This window comes from Mus caroli, chromosome 13 (assembly GCF_900094665.2).
Source record: "Mus caroli chromosome 13, CAROLI_EIJ_v1.1, whole genome shotgun sequence".
In the NCBI taxonomy this organism is placed as follows: domain Eukaryota; kingdom Metazoa; phylum Chordata; class Mammalia; order Rodentia; family Muridae; genus Mus; species Mus caroli.
The window spans coordinates 112471620-112491206 of NC_034582.1; the positions used below are offsets into that span (position 1 = coordinate 112471620).

General features: G+C 38.8%; 1 protein-coding gene across 2 annotated transcripts in view; it reads left to right on the forward strand.

Moving 5' to 3' along the window:
* Positions 1-166: 166 nt before the first annotated feature.
* The window catches only part of Paip1 (poly(A) binding protein interacting protein 1), a 26361-nt gene continuing 6940 nt past the window's right edge, over positions 167-19587 (forward strand). The window contains exons 1-7 of one of the 2 annotated variants that reach the window (XM_021180438.2): positions 167-649; positions 1264-1433; positions 8936-9121; positions 11939-12051; positions 15331-15442; positions 17262-17387; positions 19481-19585. In XM_021180438.2, the coding sequence (XP_021036097.1) occupies positions 373-649; positions 1264-1433; positions 8936-9121; positions 11939-12051; positions 15331-15442; positions 17262-17387; positions 19481-19585 (1089 nt within the window). In that variant the 5' untranslated portion in view covers positions 167-372. The remainder of the gene's footprint in view (positions 650-1263; positions 1434-8935; positions 9122-11938; positions 12052-15330; positions 15443-17261; positions 17388-19480; positions 19586-19587) is intronic. The other variant, XM_021180440.2, reaches the window with a different exon arrangement.

Genomic DNA, 19587 nt, shown 5'->3' on the forward strand with positions numbered 1-19587 from the left:
TGCCCGCCCGCCAGCCATCGGCGAACGCGAGCGGCCGTCGCCGGCGGGCGGGAGGGCAACCGTGCCTGGGGCCTCCGGGCCGCGGGGGGCCGCTGTGACCCGCCTCGGCCCCACTGCGCCGCGGGCGGGCAAGCGAGCGGGCGGGGGGAAGCGGGACTTAAGGGAGAGCGTCCGGCAGCCGAAGGGAGTCGGGCGCTGTGCTGCGGCGCGTCGGCGGGGGCCCGGAGCGCGGAGGACCGAGCAGGGCCCGCCGGCCTCCTCCATGAGGCCTGAGTGAGGCGCGGCGGTGACAGGCGGCCCGCGGCGCCTCCCGCGAGTCCTAGTCAGAGCAGCGGCGGCGGCGGCGGCACCCCTGGTTGGAGAGCAAGGAGCATGTCGGACAGTTTCGATCGGGCTCCAGGTGCTGGTCGGGGCCGGAGCCGGGGCCTGTTCCTGGGCCGCGGAGGGGGCGGGCCTGAGGGCGGCGGGTTCCCGAACGGAGCGGGGCCTGCGGAGCGGTCGCAGCACCAGTCGCCGCCGCCGCAGCCCAAAGCCCCGGGCTTCCTGCAGCCGCCGCCGCTGCGCCAGCCCAGGACCGCCCCGCCGCCAGGGGCCCAGAGCGAGGCCCCCGCCGGCTCCGCGCGGCCTCCCCGGCCTGGGGCGCTCCCAGGTACGGAGCAGCTCGAGGGGCCCCGGTGCTCCTGGGCCAGCTTTCCCCCGCGGGCCTTCCCGCACGCCGAGCCCCGGCGCGCCGAATCCGCCCCCTGCTTCTCCGAAAGCATTCCCCGAGGGGCCCGCTCGGCACGGGGTAGGGACTAGCCAGGAACTGGGTTTGGAAGGAGGTGGTGGCTGGAATCCTTTGTGCGCTCCGGCTGGGGGAGGGGCCGGGGCTCGGTTCTCGGTCTGGCGTCCCGGGAGGAAGTCAGAATCGCCTACCTCCCCCTAGTGAACCTGGGCCCCAGGCGAGCATTCACTTCTTAACCAACTCCTTTCGAGAGAGGGGTGGGGGGAAGGGGTGGGAAAAGCCCTCGAAGCTCCGTTTTTGGAGGCAGGTACGTGCACTCACGAACCAAAGCAAGGCTATTGTTCAGTTTTGCAAGCTCTTTGTACGATCTTACGGTTTGTTTTGTTTTGTATTTAACTCCTAAAATCGGAAGTTCTCAGACGGTTTCTAAGTCTGTAGTAAGTTGCTATATACAAAGGAATGAATACATCTAGCACTGTTTTTTTTTTCTTTCTTTCTCTCTTTTTTTTTTTTTTTTCTTTTGCCTTTTTCTTTCTCAGAACAAACGAAGCCCCAGAGAGCTCCACCTAGTTCACAGGATAAAATCCCACAGCAGAACTCGGAGTCAGCAATGGCTAAGCCCCAGGTGGTTGTGGCTCCTGTGTTAATGTCTAAGCTGTCTGCGAACGCCCCCGAATTTTACCCATCAGGTTATTCTTCTAATTATACAGTGAGTACTTTTTTTTTTAAAACCCCTACAAGTCTTGTGTTAAAACTATTAGAATAAAGTGGTTATTCTTTTCACTAGAGTATGCTGGCTGCTTTCAGTACTACACACAGAAATATCTTATTCAGCGAAGTCATGATTCAAGAATATAGTTTGCAGTTATGTGTGAGATACTGGAATGTAAGCTTGTGAGTCTAGGAATTCTCCCCGGCTCATTTCACTGTTGTGTTCCTAGTACTTAGAAAGAATAAATAAGATAACAAACCTGGTATGAAAAGCCCATTGTCAAGCATATTTTCAATTTATAAAACTAAAATCCACTTCTGAATCTTCCAGATAACCTATACAGTGAGCAGCCAGGAAAGGTTCCTTTAATTTGATTTTATTCACATTGCAAAATATTTCTTCTGTGTGTCCTTGAAGTAAATAGATGTGCTGTAAATAGGAAGTATCCTGAATATTGAGTGTTTGTCCATTATTTTTAAAACAATGTTTTTGTTGCGGGTTACATGTAGTATGCAGAAATATTGTAAACTTTTTTTGGTTGATTGGGTCTTACTGTCTTTATTTTGTTGTTGTTGTCATTCTGTTTGGATTGAGGCAGGCAAGGCAGTTGTCCTGCCTCAGCCCCCCAAACCTGGAATTACAGGTATAACGTCTCTATGCTTAATATGTAAGCAATTCTGGCAAAGCGTTTACATAAGTATAATATGCATAGGCTTAAAGAACTTTCCACACTTTAAATCTTTGTCAATATTGCAGCAAATCCTAATTAGTCCTAGTTTTCATATTAGCAGGAAGCATAACACATGGTTGAAATGTATAGGAAGAAATTCGTTGTGCTTGTGAGTCAGTGCATAGAGATTAACATTAGAAAGGGGAGGGAATAATAGTGGTGAATTGAAAAGAGGATTGGTAATAATACCTTAGCTCGAAGTCTCTCTCTCTCTCTCTCTCTTTGATTTACTGGATAACACCATATGAACAAGGCTCAGCTCAAAGTTACCACTCAAGACAACTATGACAGCCAAATAGAAAAGTATCAACATCCGATAAGCCTCATTCATCCCTAGAATTATCACTCAGGCCCAAGGGTAACCACTAAGCTTTGTTTTGTTTCGTTAGATAGTTTTGATCTGTATTCCTAATTATCCTTGAACTTGATATCCTCTTCCTACCTCAGCCTCTCCTGTGCTGGCCTGTTCCCAGTATTTGCATGAGTACTGGCTCACCATTTGGACATACAAAGTATTTTTTCAAAGCTTATATAAATGAAGTTTTTTAGATTGTTGTTCTAACTCTATGTCTAAATTTATATCATAACATAATAATTTGAGATAATTTATTCACATCACTTAACTGTGTCAAGGTTCCATTTGCTTATCAATTGAGAGCTTCTATTTTGGGGCTATTGTGCTGTCTGTCTGTATCCTGACTGACATATGCCTTTATTTCTTCTTGGTATGGAAAAGTAGAATTGCAGTAGCCAACCTTAATAGAATCAGCTATTGTCTCTAAGAAGACCTTCCCAGTCTACATTCCTCACTGTGTCTGATTTGCTACTTTCTGTTCTTTCTAGTCAGCACTTGTTATTTTTCTGTTTAGCCACCCCAGTAGTTATGGTCTCTTAAAGTTAATGACTACATACCTCTTGCAATCTGTTTTTGGTTCTCTTTATGTTTGATCAGTGTGGAGACTACATTTTGTAGAGATAGACCCTCCATTCATCTTTTAGCTTTGGAATGAGACAGAGGACAGTATGAATATGGCAGGGAGAACAGTTGATGTGGAGAAGAAAGCCATTGTCAGGAAAAGGAAATAAGAGTGGCTTGGCATGTTGTCAAAGTTGTACTTGGCTCACAAAGGGAAAGAACCATTAAAGAGCTTGAGTAGTTGAATAAACTCTTATGATTATTTACTTTTTAGCAGCCCAAACCAGCTACCCATTTATTTTACTTCCTGTTGCTGTGGACTATTTTATCATGGGAGCAAAACAGTTTTGGGTTTTTTTTTATTTTTCCTTTTCAAAGTCCTGAGTAAAGTTCAAATTATAAGTACATTTGTTTGTGAATATGTGCAGGTGAGTGCACTTGTCTGAGCAGGCCAGACAGGCCAGATCTCTTTGGAGCTGGATTTACAAGATGGTTGTGAATGGCCAATGTGGATGTTAGGAAAGGAATTGGGTCTTCTGTAGGAGTGACACATGCTCCTTTTTTCCCCTTTAATGACTTATTTTTATGTGAATTAGCTTTTGGCCTGCATATATGTTTGTGTGAAGGTGTTGGATCTTCTGGAACTGGAATTATATATGACAACTGTAATCCGCCATGTGGATATTGGAAATTGAACCCCAGTTTCTGGAAGAGCAGCCAGTACTCTTAACCACTGAGCAATCCCTCCAATCCCGTGTTACATGCTCTTAGCCACCAAGCTATCTTCTCTACCCCTCCACCACTTCCTTTGAATCAGTATTGTATTTTAAGAGTTCTTTAGTATATTTATTAGTGCAGCAATCTCTCTATTTAGTGTACCAAAACAAATTATGAACTAGAAGTTTCTTTGGCCCTGTCTGACATTTTGTTTTAAAGATTGTTTTAATTAGTTGCCAACATTTAAATTGGATATTGAAAAGCCTATGTTTCCTAGTTTCTGTTCAATGATAAGAAATAGCCATAGTGGACTGGGATTCTGAAAGCAAAATTGGTTGAAGCATAACAGGAGCATAATTACAGTTTCTTCCCTGCATATGACTTCTTTGTTGTAATTCTCCTGAATTTCATGGATAAGTAAGAGCTTGGGCTTGCTACTCTGCCCCAGTACATTTTCTCAACCTTACTAATTTACACTAGTATTTACTCATTGTCCAGGTTAAATGTTTTTCAGTCCATTTAGAACAGAACAAGGGAATTCTCATTTGTCCGAGCTCTTCAGATAAGTTCCTATTAAGGAAGTCTTTTCTGTATAATTGCCATGTTCCAAAGAAAGCTAGATTCACACATTCAACATATAGTTCAATACTTATGCTGGGTCAAGCACTGGTCATAGTGTACAAAGCAGAGAAACGGTCTTTATGGACGCTCTTCTCTAGAAATCTTCCTGCTTCCAGAAATCCCTTGAATCTGTTCTTTTATACATAATTGGTTCAGTGAGATGGCACCACAGTAAAGGCACTCGCTGCCAAGCTAAGTTCAGTTCCTGGAACCCACATGATGGAGAGAACCAACTCTCACAAGTTGTCCTCTGACTTTCACGCATAGATGCACCCACAAATGTGCACACATGCATGCACATAGTAAACCTTTATGGTGGTTTTTGCTGTGCCTTTTTAGTTCCCTTAAAACTCTGTGCTCTTAATTTTAAGTATTTCCTCTAGTTCTGCTGCTAGAATTTCCTCCCTTTCATACTATCTTAGCAAGTTACTATATCCATCTCTTTGTGGTGCTTCTTAAACAAATTAACATGACTATGAATATTTAACCATAATTTACTTACCAGTAAAAAGATTCCATATAGGATCTCATCAAGCACTTGTTAAGAGATGAAAATGTTAGTGTTGATCACCATACCATCACCATCAAAAAAGCTTTTTTTTCCCCCTAAAAGTATCTTCCTTCAAGTTACTGTGGCCTTTTTTTCTCTCTCTTAAAAATTATCGTTGGTACTATGTAATGCTCAGTGAGTGCAAATCTCTGCAGTTGATCCCTCTAGGTATGTTGGTAATATAATGATACTTCTCTGTTTTTGAAATATGTAGTCATCTTAACCTGCCTTCACTTTAGGCCCCAACACAGTATAATAATCTGTTCAGTTTAAAAGACTGTGCTATGCCCTGTGGTATATGTCAAAGTTACCTTTTGTAGCCTTTAATAAAATCTCTTTTATAATTATATTAGAAGTACATTCTTTTTTGTTTGTTGGTTTTGTTTTTCAAGACAGGGTTTCTCTGTATAGCCCTGGCTGTCCTGGAACTCACCAGGCTGGTCTTGAACTCAGAAATCCGCCTGCCTCTGCCTCACAAGTGCTGGGATTAAAGGTGTGCGCCACCACGCCTGGCTAGAAGTACATTCTTAATATTACTAGTTTTGTTCTGTCTTTGTGTATAATCTCCTTTACTTCCAAGACTTTGCAATCAACATTCTTTTTTCAGAGTTTCACCTATAGCCTGACACTGAGCGTCCCTTTCCTCACTTCCCTGCCCTATGAGTTCCGAGTTGATATTTCTCCATCATCCTTCTCAGAGCATAGCCTCTAATGCTTTCCACTTTACTACCTCCTTTGAGTCCTCCCTGCTCCCAGATTCGGATACTCACTTTCTCATGTACAAATAACCCTTAGATCTCATTCTTTAGAACTCCAGGCTTTTTAGCTCCATTTTTTTTAACTTCATAAGGATCTCACGTTTAAATTAAAGTATAAAACAATTATCTTCTCTAGATCTTTTTTTCTGACAAGGTTTGGGCAGAAACGTAGTTGTGTTGACTCCCCTCCCCATCCTCCCGTGGTTTAGTCCAGTTAACCTAAGTAGTCTGAATTACTCCACACACAGTGTCAGTCTCTGCTCAGGTCCCTCCCCATTGCCTGGGATTAGGTTCTCCTAACAGAGCAGTGCAGAGTGACTGTCTTCATGACAGTTAGAGTTGTGATTCGTGGTCCCTCATCATCTCCTGCCATAGAATTCTAAGAAAACTAAGCTTGAAAAATTATTCTTCACCTAGAAGTTAGTGTCTGCATGTTGAAGACAGAAGGATCCTCTGAAAAGGTCTGGTGCTAGGGAAGTGCTGCAGGCTTTGACTCAAGCATGGGAGGGACCCTTTGTTGAGAATCTAGTCCCTCCTCTGCTCTGTATGCAGGCAGCTGTGCTTTACTTACCAGACTTGAGTTCTATTTTAGAGAGTTGTTCTGACTTTATATAAAGCTGAAATAGTGGACACTGTAAACTATGCTTTTGTTGCAGTGAATGACAATTGATAGGAAAATAAGTTGCTTCAGCCAATGTTTTCAGACTCCTTGTCATTATGTTAATAAGATATCTCTAAAACTAGTCATATACACCAAAACTTTATTAATTCTGAAATGCTGAGATAGGTAATACACATATTAATGTGTATGTTTTTATGCTTAACTGCTTTTACAACTTTTCAATAAAGTGGAAGTATTGATAATATGAACATGTTTTTACTCCAGATGTGTTGTTAAATTATTTAGCTTTGCAGAAATGTTAGGTCTGTACAAATAAATCCTTTTCTTCTTCTTCTTTTCTTTTTTAAAAAGGATTATATATTTATTTAACAAATTATCTTGGGACTGTTTCTAGAAGGATGGATATGTCTATCCTGCCATATATGTAAGTTATATGTTAGGTATATATAAATTTTGTCTTGTTTTCCTAAGTGGCTATATGAAAGCACATTATATAAATGTAATTTAACCAATATCTTGCTTATAAATTGTTAGATATGTTTTTTAGTAACAAACATTTATGTAATGTCAAATTTGTGTTCAAAGATATAGGTATTTTGGGAATAGTGTAGAATATAAAAGTACAATTTTTAGTTAGCTTTATTATCATATACAACTTATTCAAGTTGTGTGCAGCTTTTCTTTGTATAAACTCCCCCCTGCATCTAATTAGTCTCCTTAGTCTGCCCCCCAAAACCAATCATGATCTAACTAACTTACCAGCCACCATTCCTTCCTCAGTCCTTTGCTTTAACTACTGACTTTCTTCCTCAAAAGTATCAAGCCAAGTCTCTTCCTCTTTGGAACCAACATTCTGCATCTGCCTCTGCATAGGATATCTTTCCACCAATTTCTGACAAGTTGGGAGGGGATTTTGTTTTGCATGTTTTGTCAGTTCAGGTGTTAGTTCCTACTTTAATAATCTGTTTTATTTTATATGTATGGATGTTTTGTGAACAAGTAGTATATGTGGACCACATGCATTCCTGCAGAGGTCAGAGGAAGCCATTGGATCCCCAAGAACAGGAGTTACACAGGTGGTTATGAGCTGCCATGTGGGTGCTGGGAACTAAACCCACATCCTCCGCGACAGCAACAAGTGCTCTTAACCACTGAACTTTTGTCTACCAACTCCCAGATGTGCTCTCTCAAGACTCTGTCTGGCCATGCTTTCTATACTTACTTCCACATCTGAATGTGCCTTTTATCAAGGGATTATGAGAAGAGAACTTTAATTTTTCTTGCAGATATTGTATCATAGAAGTACTTTGAGCACCTATACAGTTTGTTACTTAGCAGGTACTCAGTTTGCGGTTTGATTTAAGATTCAGTCTTCCTGTGTAGTCTAGACTGACCTGGAACAGCTACTGATCGATCAGTCTAGTGCTGGAGTTACTGGTGTGTCTGTCTGTCTGTCTGTCTGTCTCTCTTTTAATGTATGTGGGTACACTGTCGCTGTCTTCTGACACACCAGAAGAGTGAGTCGGATCCCATTACAGATGGTTGTGAGACACCTTGGTGTGTCTCTTGAAAGGCTAGGGGGTACAGTCTTACCAGAAAGAACAGTTCCATCACAGGAAAGTTTGACCTTGTGTGCTATTTTTTGTACTCGCTGACTCTAGAACTTATAGTCTTTCATAAACTGCTTCTCTATTTTACTTACTATTTCTAATTTGAGTTTACTTGGAAAAGGATAAATCTCATCAAGCAATGTAGTATTTGAGCATAACAGATAAACTTTAGCATGCTTTGGATAGTATTCCATGTGATGAGAGCAAGAAGGATGTTATTCTAGCCTGTTATATAATTTTGCATAATTCTATCAAGACTCCTGGCATTAATTACAAGGTTAGCAGCTGCCAAAACTTGAATATTTCAGTGGGAAAAATAGTATTTTAAGACTACGGTTACTATCCAGATTGGTTAGAAATTGCATAAAACAGCCAGAAAGTCTCCTGCCATGTACGTTATGATGTAATTTTATACTTAAACATTTCAATATGTTTCTCCTTCCTTGGGAATCAACAAATAGATGACATAGCGTACTAATTTTGGGAGGTATTTTTTTCTTTCGATATAGATGTTATCTTAAACACATACAAGGTTATACAGAATAGAATAGTATAGTAAATATTCCAGGGTTGGCAATTCTAGTTTCTATATGTTTTGTCTTCCTTTTTCCATCATTTTTAATGCAAATTTGTAAGTAGATCTTATTTTATCTGTAACTAGAGTCTTTCTTTTTATATTGCTTATTATAGCGAAGTTACTTTAAACTTCTCTGTCATATTGGAACGTCTGACAGGATTGAAAAGACAATTCTTGGTCTTAATGAAACATCTTTTTAAAAAAACACTTAGGTTAGGAAGGGAGAGGAATAGCTGAGTGCACTTAAAGTTTCTGTTCTTTAAAGTTATGGGCGATCCCTAAACAAAAGTCATTGCTAGAGACAACCTCAACTTAAAGCCACTGCTTGCTTGTCTTGCCGGCTTCATGGATTAAATTGTTTTATTCTGTTTTTTGTTGTTTTAATTTTTGAACTGTAGGAATCCTATGAGGATGGTTGTGAGGATTACCCCACTCTATCAGAGTACGTTCAGGATTTTCTGAATCATCTGACAGAACAGCCTGGTAGTTTTGAAACAGAAATTGAACAGTTTGCAGAAACCCTGAATGGATGGGTCACAACAGACGATGCTTTGCAAGAACTTGTGGAACTTATCTACCAACAGGTAGGTAGGCTCAAGCTGGGGTGGCCTGGTAGTTTTCCTGGAGCCCAAGATGTGAATACTCTTTGAAAGAGACTAGGTCACTGTCAGTTTCATCCATACTCATTAATGCTTTATGGTTAATAGGAGCTTTGAAGTCTGCCTATAATTCGAATAGTTAAGAGATCCCAGGCTAGAGCCAGGCTATACCATCAATTGGCTTGTATAGCCACAGTCTATAGAAGCTGTACTTATTGGCTTAGCCAATGCTCTGTACACACAATTAGTAGTACAGAGGGTTTAGGCTCTGACAAGGAAATCTACACAAGAATCACACACCAGCATCCACATACTCCCATTTTGTAGCATCTGAAACTAATATACACAAAACAGTTGTAGGGTCTTCCCCTCTGTGTTTAATCGTGTAGCATTATTGGAGAAGGGGAAAGAAAAATTGAGAATTTTTGCCTCACAAATGAGTTCTCTTTGAAAATCCTCAAAGTGTTGAGGATTGAGTTCAGTGGCCAAGTACTGACCAGGCAAGTACAGAGCCCAGAATTTAGTCCTCAGCACTGAGATAAATAAAAATAAGCCAGACTGCAAAATAGTCAAACATTAAGTTCCAAACGTTTGTTCTTGTCTTAGTTTGTGTATTCATATGCTTTTGAGAAGGTCTCAACTGTATTTCCGGCTGGCCTGGAACTCACTGTCTATCACAGGCTAGCCTCAAACTAATGGAAATTCTGCTTCTGTTTTCCAGGCTGTAGGATTTGACCATGCCCACTCTTAGGTTTCGTATCTTAATTCCTTAAAGACTTCACAGTTGATATGTCTGTGTCATACAATATTTAGCTTCTATCATCACATAATGAGCAGTGGCACAGTAATACCATTATAAGGGTTCACTGTATTAGACAGTGGTATCTTTTTTTCCCCCCAAAATCTTTATTTTTAAAATTGCCTTCAGTGAAATTTTAAAAGTTAAAGAACTGGGGGGCTGGTGAGATGGCTCAGTGGGTAAGAGCACCCGACTGCTCTTCCAAAGGTCCAGAGTTCAAATCCCAGCAACCACATGGTGGCTCACAACCATCNGTAACGAGATCTGGCGCCCTCTTCTGGAGTGTCTGAAGACAGCTACAGTGTACTTACATATAATAAATAAATAAATCTTTAAAAATAAAAAAGTTAAAGAACTTTCTTTTTTACTATTCCCAAAGAATTATCATGTATAGAAGACCGTACACAAAGGTAATACACAAGTCATCACTCTAACTTCTAAGAGGTAGTGTCACCCTTAGTATCAAGATGAGTAAGGCTGTCTTAATCATTGACATATATAGCTTAATTCTACCACAGAAAACCAAAGAAGAAAAATTAGCCTGGAGAGAAATAAGTCTTGGGGCTGGAGAGATGGCTCAGCGGTTAAGAGCACTGACTGTCCCTCCAGAGGTCTTGAGTTCAAATCCCAGCAACCACATGGTAGCTCACAACTGTCTGTAATCAGATCTGACGCCCTCTTCTGGTGTGTCTGAAGACAGCTATAGTATATTCATCCATATATATACATATATGTCATTCATATATATATGTATATACACATATATATATGTATATATGACAAAATCTTCAAAAAAAGAAATACGTCTTCTTGACTAACAATTCTGATTGGATCTCCAAATTTTACATTTGAGATGATGTCAAGTTTTGCATTCCCAGATGCTAAAGTTTCTTAGCCAATAATGGGAAAAGCAGACATTTAGATTACTTTGGATTTCTATAAGGAGAAATCAGTGTTGTTGGTGTTTTCCCTGAAATGAACCAAATGTAAGAGCAAAAAAAACCAAAAAACAAAAAACAAAACAAAACAAAACAAAACAGCCCTAGAAATAAAAAAGCATAATTATAAAGCACTTGCTATGTTTCTAATAATGCTAAGCATTCTACAAATAATCTAACTCAGTGGCTGAAAGTGTTACTCTTCTGTATACTTTATACATCCTGAGCAGAGATGCTTAAGTGACTTGGTCTGTTCTTGTAAATTCATCTGGAAGAGGCTGGAGGGGCTTCAGCCCAACTGTTAGACTGGGATCTATGATTGATTACCTTTGTGACCTTAGTTAGGCTTCTTAACACCCCAGTGTGTGTTTTCCTTTCTCCCATGAGGTGGTGAACTGTGTTGTCTGCTGTTCTCTAAAATCTACAACTGAAGTCAGATCTCTTAGGTGCTGTTTTCACTACATCACATTCTCTTCCAGATGTAGTATATTCTGGTTGTTTTTTTCATTCTCTTTTTAAGTGGCTTCGTTGTTTTGATTTTCTTTTTATTCCAAGTGTTTTGAGATGTCATGCCAGGACTGTTACACTTTTGTGTGTCAGACTGAAGCTCAGGGAGGTTTTAGTAGTGGCCAGTGTCACAAAGCAGAAAACTTGGGTGTCTTGTGGACTTGCTAGGTCCCAAAGTGTGTGCTCTTACCCTGAGAAGCAACACTGATCAATAGTTTGGTTTCTCTTTTTCATCTTTCATAATTGTTACCAAGCAACTTTCTACATCTCTGTATTTTCAGCAAAAAGGGGTTAACATGAAGACATTTTCTAATTGTTTTCTGGTAACCTCAGGTAAATGAGGAATCGGAGAAGTTGCCTTAAACATTTTTCTTTGTACTGTGGTTCTTAGTATAAGGCTAGGTGGGAGAATTAATTTCCTTATGCCTAACAAAACCCTTTTTTTATATACTATATAGTTAATTTTGGTAGCCAAAATGGTTTCCTCCATAAAATATTGCTAAGTGTTTGAATTGATGATAATGTATTTATGTCATACAAAATTTTTCTTTTTAAAAGGCCACGTCTATCCCAAATTTCTCTTACATGGGAGCTCGCCTGTGTAATTACCTGTCCCATCATCTGACAATTAGTCCACAGAGTGGCAACTTCCGCCAATTGCTACTTCAAAGGTCAGTGTGAACATAAATTACACATAATAAAATTTGACCATTGATACTTTCTAAAGACCTTATGATATAGAGAGTTCCAGGGAAACATAGGCAAACCAGACTAATTTCCAAAATATTTAAACCTTACAGTCAAGTATGTCAGTTTTTCCTATAATAGCCTTTGCTTTTGGTTTTGAATTTAGGAATGTGTTTCCCAGAATCATCAAAAATGATTGCTGATGTCTTCTTAGGCACATCCGTAGTTTTGGTTTGGGAATTTAAGTTAGATAAAAATGATCAATTCGTTTTTTTTCTTGATTGATTTGAACTACTACTTGCATCACACTGCATTATTAAACTTGAGCTTTAAATCTGCACTTTTCATTATGTTCCATCTGTCACTTGTTCTTGTCTTTCTAATTGCTATTTAATAGCTATTTTAAGAGCTCTAAAATTTTAATTATCTGGTCTAAATAGTTCTCAATTCTTGTCAAATGTTCTTTGCTGTATACCTTGCTACAGTGTAGGATTAGTGCTTGAATCACAAAACAGTGTTGGTATTTATTACATATTTAAGAGGTGCCATTGATTCGGAAGTACAAGGGAAAACTAATTTTCTTAAAGTGAGTGTGGTAGCTCATACCTGAGCCAGGATTGCTTTAAGTTCAAGGCTAGCCTGAGATACACACTAAATTGCCTTCCAGCCTAGGCTACAGAGTGAGATCGATATATATATATATATATATATGTATATATATATATATATATATGTGTGTGTGTGTGTATATATATGTATATATATATAACTGATTTTGTTTTTTAAAACAAATTCTCATCATTTTGAGTGGTCCTTAGCAATAAGGTTGTTTTCATGTTTAATAAGTTTATTATCAGGGCTGGATAGATGGCTTAGTGGTTAGGAACGCTGACTGTTCTCCTAGAGGTCCTGAATTCAATTCCCAGCAACCACGTGGTGAGCTCTTTTTATGCATTAGTTAAGGAGCTCTCTAAGAATGAGTTTAAAAAAAAAAAAAAAAAAAAAAAAGCCTAGTGGGGCTGGAGAGATGGCTCAGCAGTTAAGAGCATCTGGCTGCTCTTCCTGAGGACCTGGGTTTGATCCCCAGCACCACATGGCAGCTCACAGCTATCTGTAACTCCAGTCCTGGCCTGCTTTTCTTTTCTTCTGTGATCAATGCATGCACATGGTACACAGACATGTAGGCAAACACCCAGACACATAAAAATAGTCAAGTTTTAAGAAAAAAAAATTCAAATAGCTCTGGATAAATACAGATTGGAAAAATAAAAATGATAGTTACATATACTTTTAAAAACTACTGTAATTAAGTACAATCTGCCGTATCTGGACAGAGAAGGTAGAATAGAAGCAGGGTATGATACCAGAAAGGCCACCTTATTCAACTTATCTTTGTTTGAGTTTTCTTTGTTCTGAGTTTTCTTTCCAATTGTGAACTCCTACAGTGCTGTAATACTATCAAAGACACTGATTTGAAAAAGTGCTGCTAATATGAATGGGAAACAGCACAATGCTACCCTTAAAAGTATATGTCTTAGTAGTTTGAAAAGGACCGAGTGAAGTTAAGTGGTATTGCGGGGAAGTCTGGTCTTTGTTCTTTGACCTTTGTGAAATAAGCACAGGTTCTTATCACTGAAAATAGTTAGCTCTTAGAGACTTAGGGTCTTTCACCTGGGAAATCATCCATGTATGGCAGTAAGGATTTACTTGGGCACATCACTGTGTCTTAATATCTAATGGTCTTAGAAATTTATAAAAGAAAAAAAAATCTATCAAATTTAACTACAAAATTGTAACAGGAAAGAAAGTAGAAAAAAGTTTAGATAGTTGAATTGTCATTAGCCCTTTGATTACTAGCCCTCCTATGTGTATCTTCTGGTGAGAAATTCCTTTAATATGTTTGAGAAGATAACAACTCTTTACTGCATTTGACTCAAAAGACAGTGTTTATTAATTAGGCTATAGCTGTGATAATTAGAATTGTAAGTTTCTTGTTATTTCACACTGCCCAGTAAGTGTTTGGGAAATAGAGGGTTTCTTTGTCTAAAAAAAGATGAGGAAGAAAGTTTAAAACACACAAAAAAAAGGAACTATCATAAGCTGGCTATTTGGAAAACATTCAGTCCAGACTCCTCCTTTGTCCTTTGTAAAAAGAGAACTATCAACATCAATTTTATAAAACAAATCACTTCTACTGGCATTTCTTACTACTTCATCTATTTAAAAAGAAAGAAAAAACCCACTAAAATGAAATCCTCTAAACATCCATTTTAGTAATAGTAGCCAACACCGTAATTCCCCTCTCGACTCTATGGTAGATGGATTGTTATTAGTTCAGATGCTTTGGAACTGTGAGTGTAATAAACTCCAAGGTTTCTGTTCATCACTATATGAGGCAAGTGGACCAAGTTAGGGGAAAATGGAGCAAGAGAAAGTCTGCTATTTGACACCTTCGATCTCCATTGGAAATAGAGACAAATTAATTGCTTTGGACTTGTGGTTTCAACTGGTGAGAGTTTGAGGTAATTAAATTTTACCTGTGGTTTGCAGTTTTATTAGAGGTCTTAATACTATTTAATTAGTATTTTTACCCTCATTATAATCTGATAATGTAAAATGGGAAGTATAAGAGTAATATATTTAGTTGGATATGGTAGTGCAAAATCTAATTTCAGATCTTGGGAAGGTAGAGTAGGAAGATTGTCAGTTGAGGGCTCTACTAAGTAACATTCTAAGTTCAAGGCCAGCCTGGACAACTTAGCAAAAAAAAAAAAAAAAACCTATCTAAAAAAATATTACATATGGCTGGAAAGACAGCTTATTGTTGCCTGCCTCATGTACCCAAGGCTCAGATTCGGTCTCCAGTGTCACAAAAAAAGAAAAGAGAAGAGAAGACCTTAAGGATTCTTTTTTTTTAACCCTTCAGGTAAACTAGATACACACATACATTCTTATTTAAAAAAAAAAAAAAAAAAANAAAACATTTAAGTTCTTCCTTAGTAAAAAACCTACTAGACATAATTTTTTCTTCATATTTCTAGTACTAGAATGTTCTGAACCTTGTGAAGTCTTTATTATTATTGCAAAAATCTAATAGTTTTATTGCATCTGTTCCTATCATTTTCTTAAAACTGCAGCCTTTGGAGAGGTTAGGGTTGTCATTGTGTTGCCTTTATTGCTGTGGATAAACAGACTGACATGCACCGGCTTGTCTTACTGTTGAAGAGACAAAACAATGAGATAATAAAAGATGTCTTCATTAGGTGCAGGACGGAGTATGAAGCTAAAGACCAAGCTGCAAAAGGGGATGAAGTGACTCGAAAACGATTTCATGCATTTGTTCTGTTTCTGGGAGAACTATATCTTAACCTGGAGGTGAGAGCATTTCTTCTTATTAGGACTTAAGGCTCGAATACATAAAATGCTTCCAGGAAGGGATTTTGTTCATTTTAACTTTGCAACATCAAAAATAAAATGAGGAAAAAATTGTGCAATGATGCCAGGTGATAACTGCCTGCAATCCTGGCACTTGGGGGAAATCCTGAGTTTTAGATTAGTCTGGGTTATGTAGTGAGGCCCTGTCAAAGTGAAACAAAAGTGAAGGGAGAGAGATAGGAGAGAAAGCAAGTCTTTTCATATCTAATTACATTTGAGTGGAACACGGATAACATTTTTCTCTGTTCATGAGCAGGATGTTACAAAATAACTGAACTTTTAAAAGTCCTTCTGTTCTCAGGAAGCTAACATGTCAGCTAGATTGGCATCACCCTTGTAGCATTCTTCCTACTGTAGGGTCCCAAGTGCTAGCTAGACTTACAGGCCTGGGTACCACACACAGCTTCAGTGCTGGGTTATTCTAACCATAAGAGGATAGATAACATTGTAAAAGTCTTAAGTGTGTTCCTTTTTCAGTTTCATTTGTTTGTAAGATAAGTAAGAACACCAATTTAAATGTGCCTTAATTAAATTAAGTCACGTTAAGGGGGCTGGAAAGATAGGTACTACTCTTGTGGAAGACTCAGAGCCACCATGTGGGTGTCTGACAGCTGTCTGCAACTCCAGTTCCAGGGAATTAAATACTCTTTTCAGGCCTCTGTGGACACCACACCCAATGTACATACATGCATGTAGGCAAAAACATGCACAGAAAATAAATCTTTGTTTTATGAAGTCATGTTAAAATGTCACTTAGAGATGTACCTGATGTGCTACTCCTGCTGCAACTTAATGTGCCAGGGTAGGTTGGTACCCATGGTGGGTGGGGGGGCCAGGAGGACTTCCCTTCTCATCAGAGAAGGGAAGGGTGGGACTGGGAGGAGAAGAGAAGAGAGGGAGGGTGCAATTCCAAGCTGGGTGGTAGTGGTGCACAATTCCAGGACTGAGGAGGCAGAGGCAGGTGGATTTCTATGAGTTCCAACCTGGTCTACAGAGTGAGTTCCAGGACACCCAGGGGTACACAGAAACCTTGTCTCTAAAGACAAAAACAAAAAAGCCACTTAGCATCTCCTGTGGAAATGATAAGACTGCTCATTCTATGAGGAGTATGAAAGCAAAGCATTGGTCCTACACATAAATTTGTCTAGCAGGTGAAATTGTCTAATATAAAAAGGGGGTATTTTAACTTGTATGAAAGCAAAATAGAATACTTTGTTATTAAAATGTGGTGCCTTGGGGCTGGAAAATAGCATAGTGCTTCAGAGCATTGGCTGCTTTTCCACTGGACCAGGGTTTGATTCCCAGCACCCAATTGGTGGCTCACAAATGTCTGTTTGACCAGTTCCATAAGATCCAACTCCTCCTTCCTGGCTTCCTTGAGCAGGAGGCACAGAAATTCATTTAAGCAAAACATCCAAACACGTTAAATAAATAAATAAATAAATAAAAACTTAATTTTTTTTTTTAAATGGTAGCCTAAATTACAGCATGTTTAGTGAAGCAGCAGTATTGAAGTGGACTTATTTATGTTTTATGTGTGATGAGTAAAAATTAAATTTTGCCTGTGATTTGCAGTTTTATTAGAGGTCTTAATTATGTAGAGAACAATTGTACTTAATTTGATGAAGTTAAATGTATTCCTGTGATTTTTTTATATGTATATTTGACCCAAATACTATTTTTGCAACCTTCAAGGCTATTTTTATGTGTCTATATCACATTTTAGTATTGTTGCTTTGTCTGTTTTTTTCTCCTAAAGATTAAAGGAACAAATGGACAAGTTACAAGAGCAGATATTCTTCAGGTTGGTCTTCGGGAACTGCTGAATGCTCTGTTCTCTAATCCTATGGATGACAACTTAATTTGTGCAGTAAAATTGCTAAAGGTTGGTTTTTTGTTTGTTTGTTTTTTCATTTTTTTTCTTTTTTTTTTAACATTTTTTGTGTAGTCAGAAGACAACTTGAGGGTTTGTTTTCCTATTTTGTAGATTCTAAGAATTGAACTCTGTAGGACTTGGCTGCAAGTGCCTTTACCAGTTGAGCCATCTTATCAGCTTATACTCTTTAATTGTAACTTTTACCCACTTGATGTGTAATTTAGAAGAAGGAAAGTGGGCTGGGGAGGGAAGATGGCTCAGTGGTTTGGAGCACTGACTGTTCTTCCAGATGTCCAGAGTTCAATTCCCAGCAACCACATGGAGGCTCATAACCATCTGCAATGAAATCTGATGCCCTCTTCTGGTGTGTCTGAATACAGCTACAGTGTACGCACATACATAAAATCAATCAATCAATCAGGGTCTGGGTTAGGTAGAAGGAGGAAAATATGTGTAGTGCACAAATTCAAGATTAAGTTTTTAAAGTTACATAATTATCTTACATTTGGCTTTCAAATAAGTTAGAAATAACATAGTATAGTGTGTTTATAAGGATTTAATTTAGAAGGAAAAATGGAACTCCTTCACCCCCACTCATTTGTAAACTCCCTTCCCTATCTATCTCTGTTTATAAACGTTTCCTTACAAAAATGTTCTTAGTCTATTTCAGCTTTTTTACTTTTGACTCCCAGATGAAATATCTTAATCACTCCAGAGAGATTTAGCTCTGTATTGAGTAACTTCTTAGTATTCTGTTGTATTTAAATACATTGTTCATCCATTATTTTAATAAAAATTTGTGCTGTTTTTCATTTGGCTACTATAGCATTGCTAGTAGTCTTTCATTATCTCTTTACAGATACCTTTTTTTTTTAAAGATTTATTTATTATTATACATAAGTACAATGTAGCTGTCTTCAGACGCACCAGAAGAGGACGTCAGATCTCATTATGGATGGTTGTGGGCCACCATGTGGTTGCTGGGATTTGAACTCAGGACCTTCGGAAGAGCAGTCGTTGGTGCTCTTAACCACTGAGTCGAGCCCCCTACAGATACTTTTTAAATTTTGAAGTGATTCAAAGGGTTGATGAGCATAGGTATTTTATATCAACAGTTAACATCAAAGTTTGATGAACTGCACTATACCCCCTCTAGTAATGAATGAGTATACCTTTCTCCATATTCCAGGGGAGAATATGATCAGTTGGGTTTGCCATGAGTGAATAATAATAATAATACCCTCACTATAATTTGAAGTTATCTAATCAACAAGTCAATTTAACCATTCTTTCATGCGTATAAGCTATTTGATTGTTTTTGTGAATTGCCTGGGTTTTTTTGTTGTTGTTGGTGGTGGTGGTTTGTTTTTTTGCATTTTTTGTTTTTTGATTTTGTTTTTGGTTTTTTTGAGACAGGATTTCTCTGTGTAGCCCTGGCTGTCCTGGAGCTCACTTTGTAGACCAGGCTGGCCTCGAACTCAGAAATCTGCCTGCCTCTGCCTCCTGAGTGCTGGGATTAAAGGCGTGCGCCACCACGCCCAGCTGAATGGCCTGTTTTTATCTTTAATTTTTTTTTAAAAAACATTACTGTGTGTGTTTGTGTGTGTGTGTGTGTGTGTGTGTGTGTGTGGAGAGGATATCACTATGTAGATCTGGCTGTCCTGGAATAGCTCTGTAGATGAGGCTAGCCTTCAAACTCACAAAGATCCATCTGCCTCTTCCTTCAAAGTTTTGGGATTAGAGGTGTGTACCACCACAGTCAGCTGTTGATTTTGGTGGAAGGGTATGTATTTCAATTTACAACTTTTAGGTCATACTCCACTGTTAATTATTTTTTTAAAAAGGGATTGTCAAACCTAAATGGCCAGTCTTATTGGATAATAATTATGATGTGAAGCCCTATACTTTTATTTTCTAATTAGTCAAAGAAAAGCAGAGATAGGGATGGTGTAGAGGTCTCTGATACAGATAGTAGGCAGAGAATACTTGGAAATACCAAACCATTTAATTTTCTTTTTTTTTTAAGTTCCACCTTTTCCTAATATATTTTTAAAATTTCTCCTTTACTGTATTCCTGTTTTTACTGACATCTGTACTTTTAGTTGACAGGATCAGTTTTAGAAGATACTTGGAAGGAAAAGGGGAAAACTGATATGGAAGAAATAATTCAGAGAATTGAAAATGTTGTCCTAGATGCAAACTGCAGCAG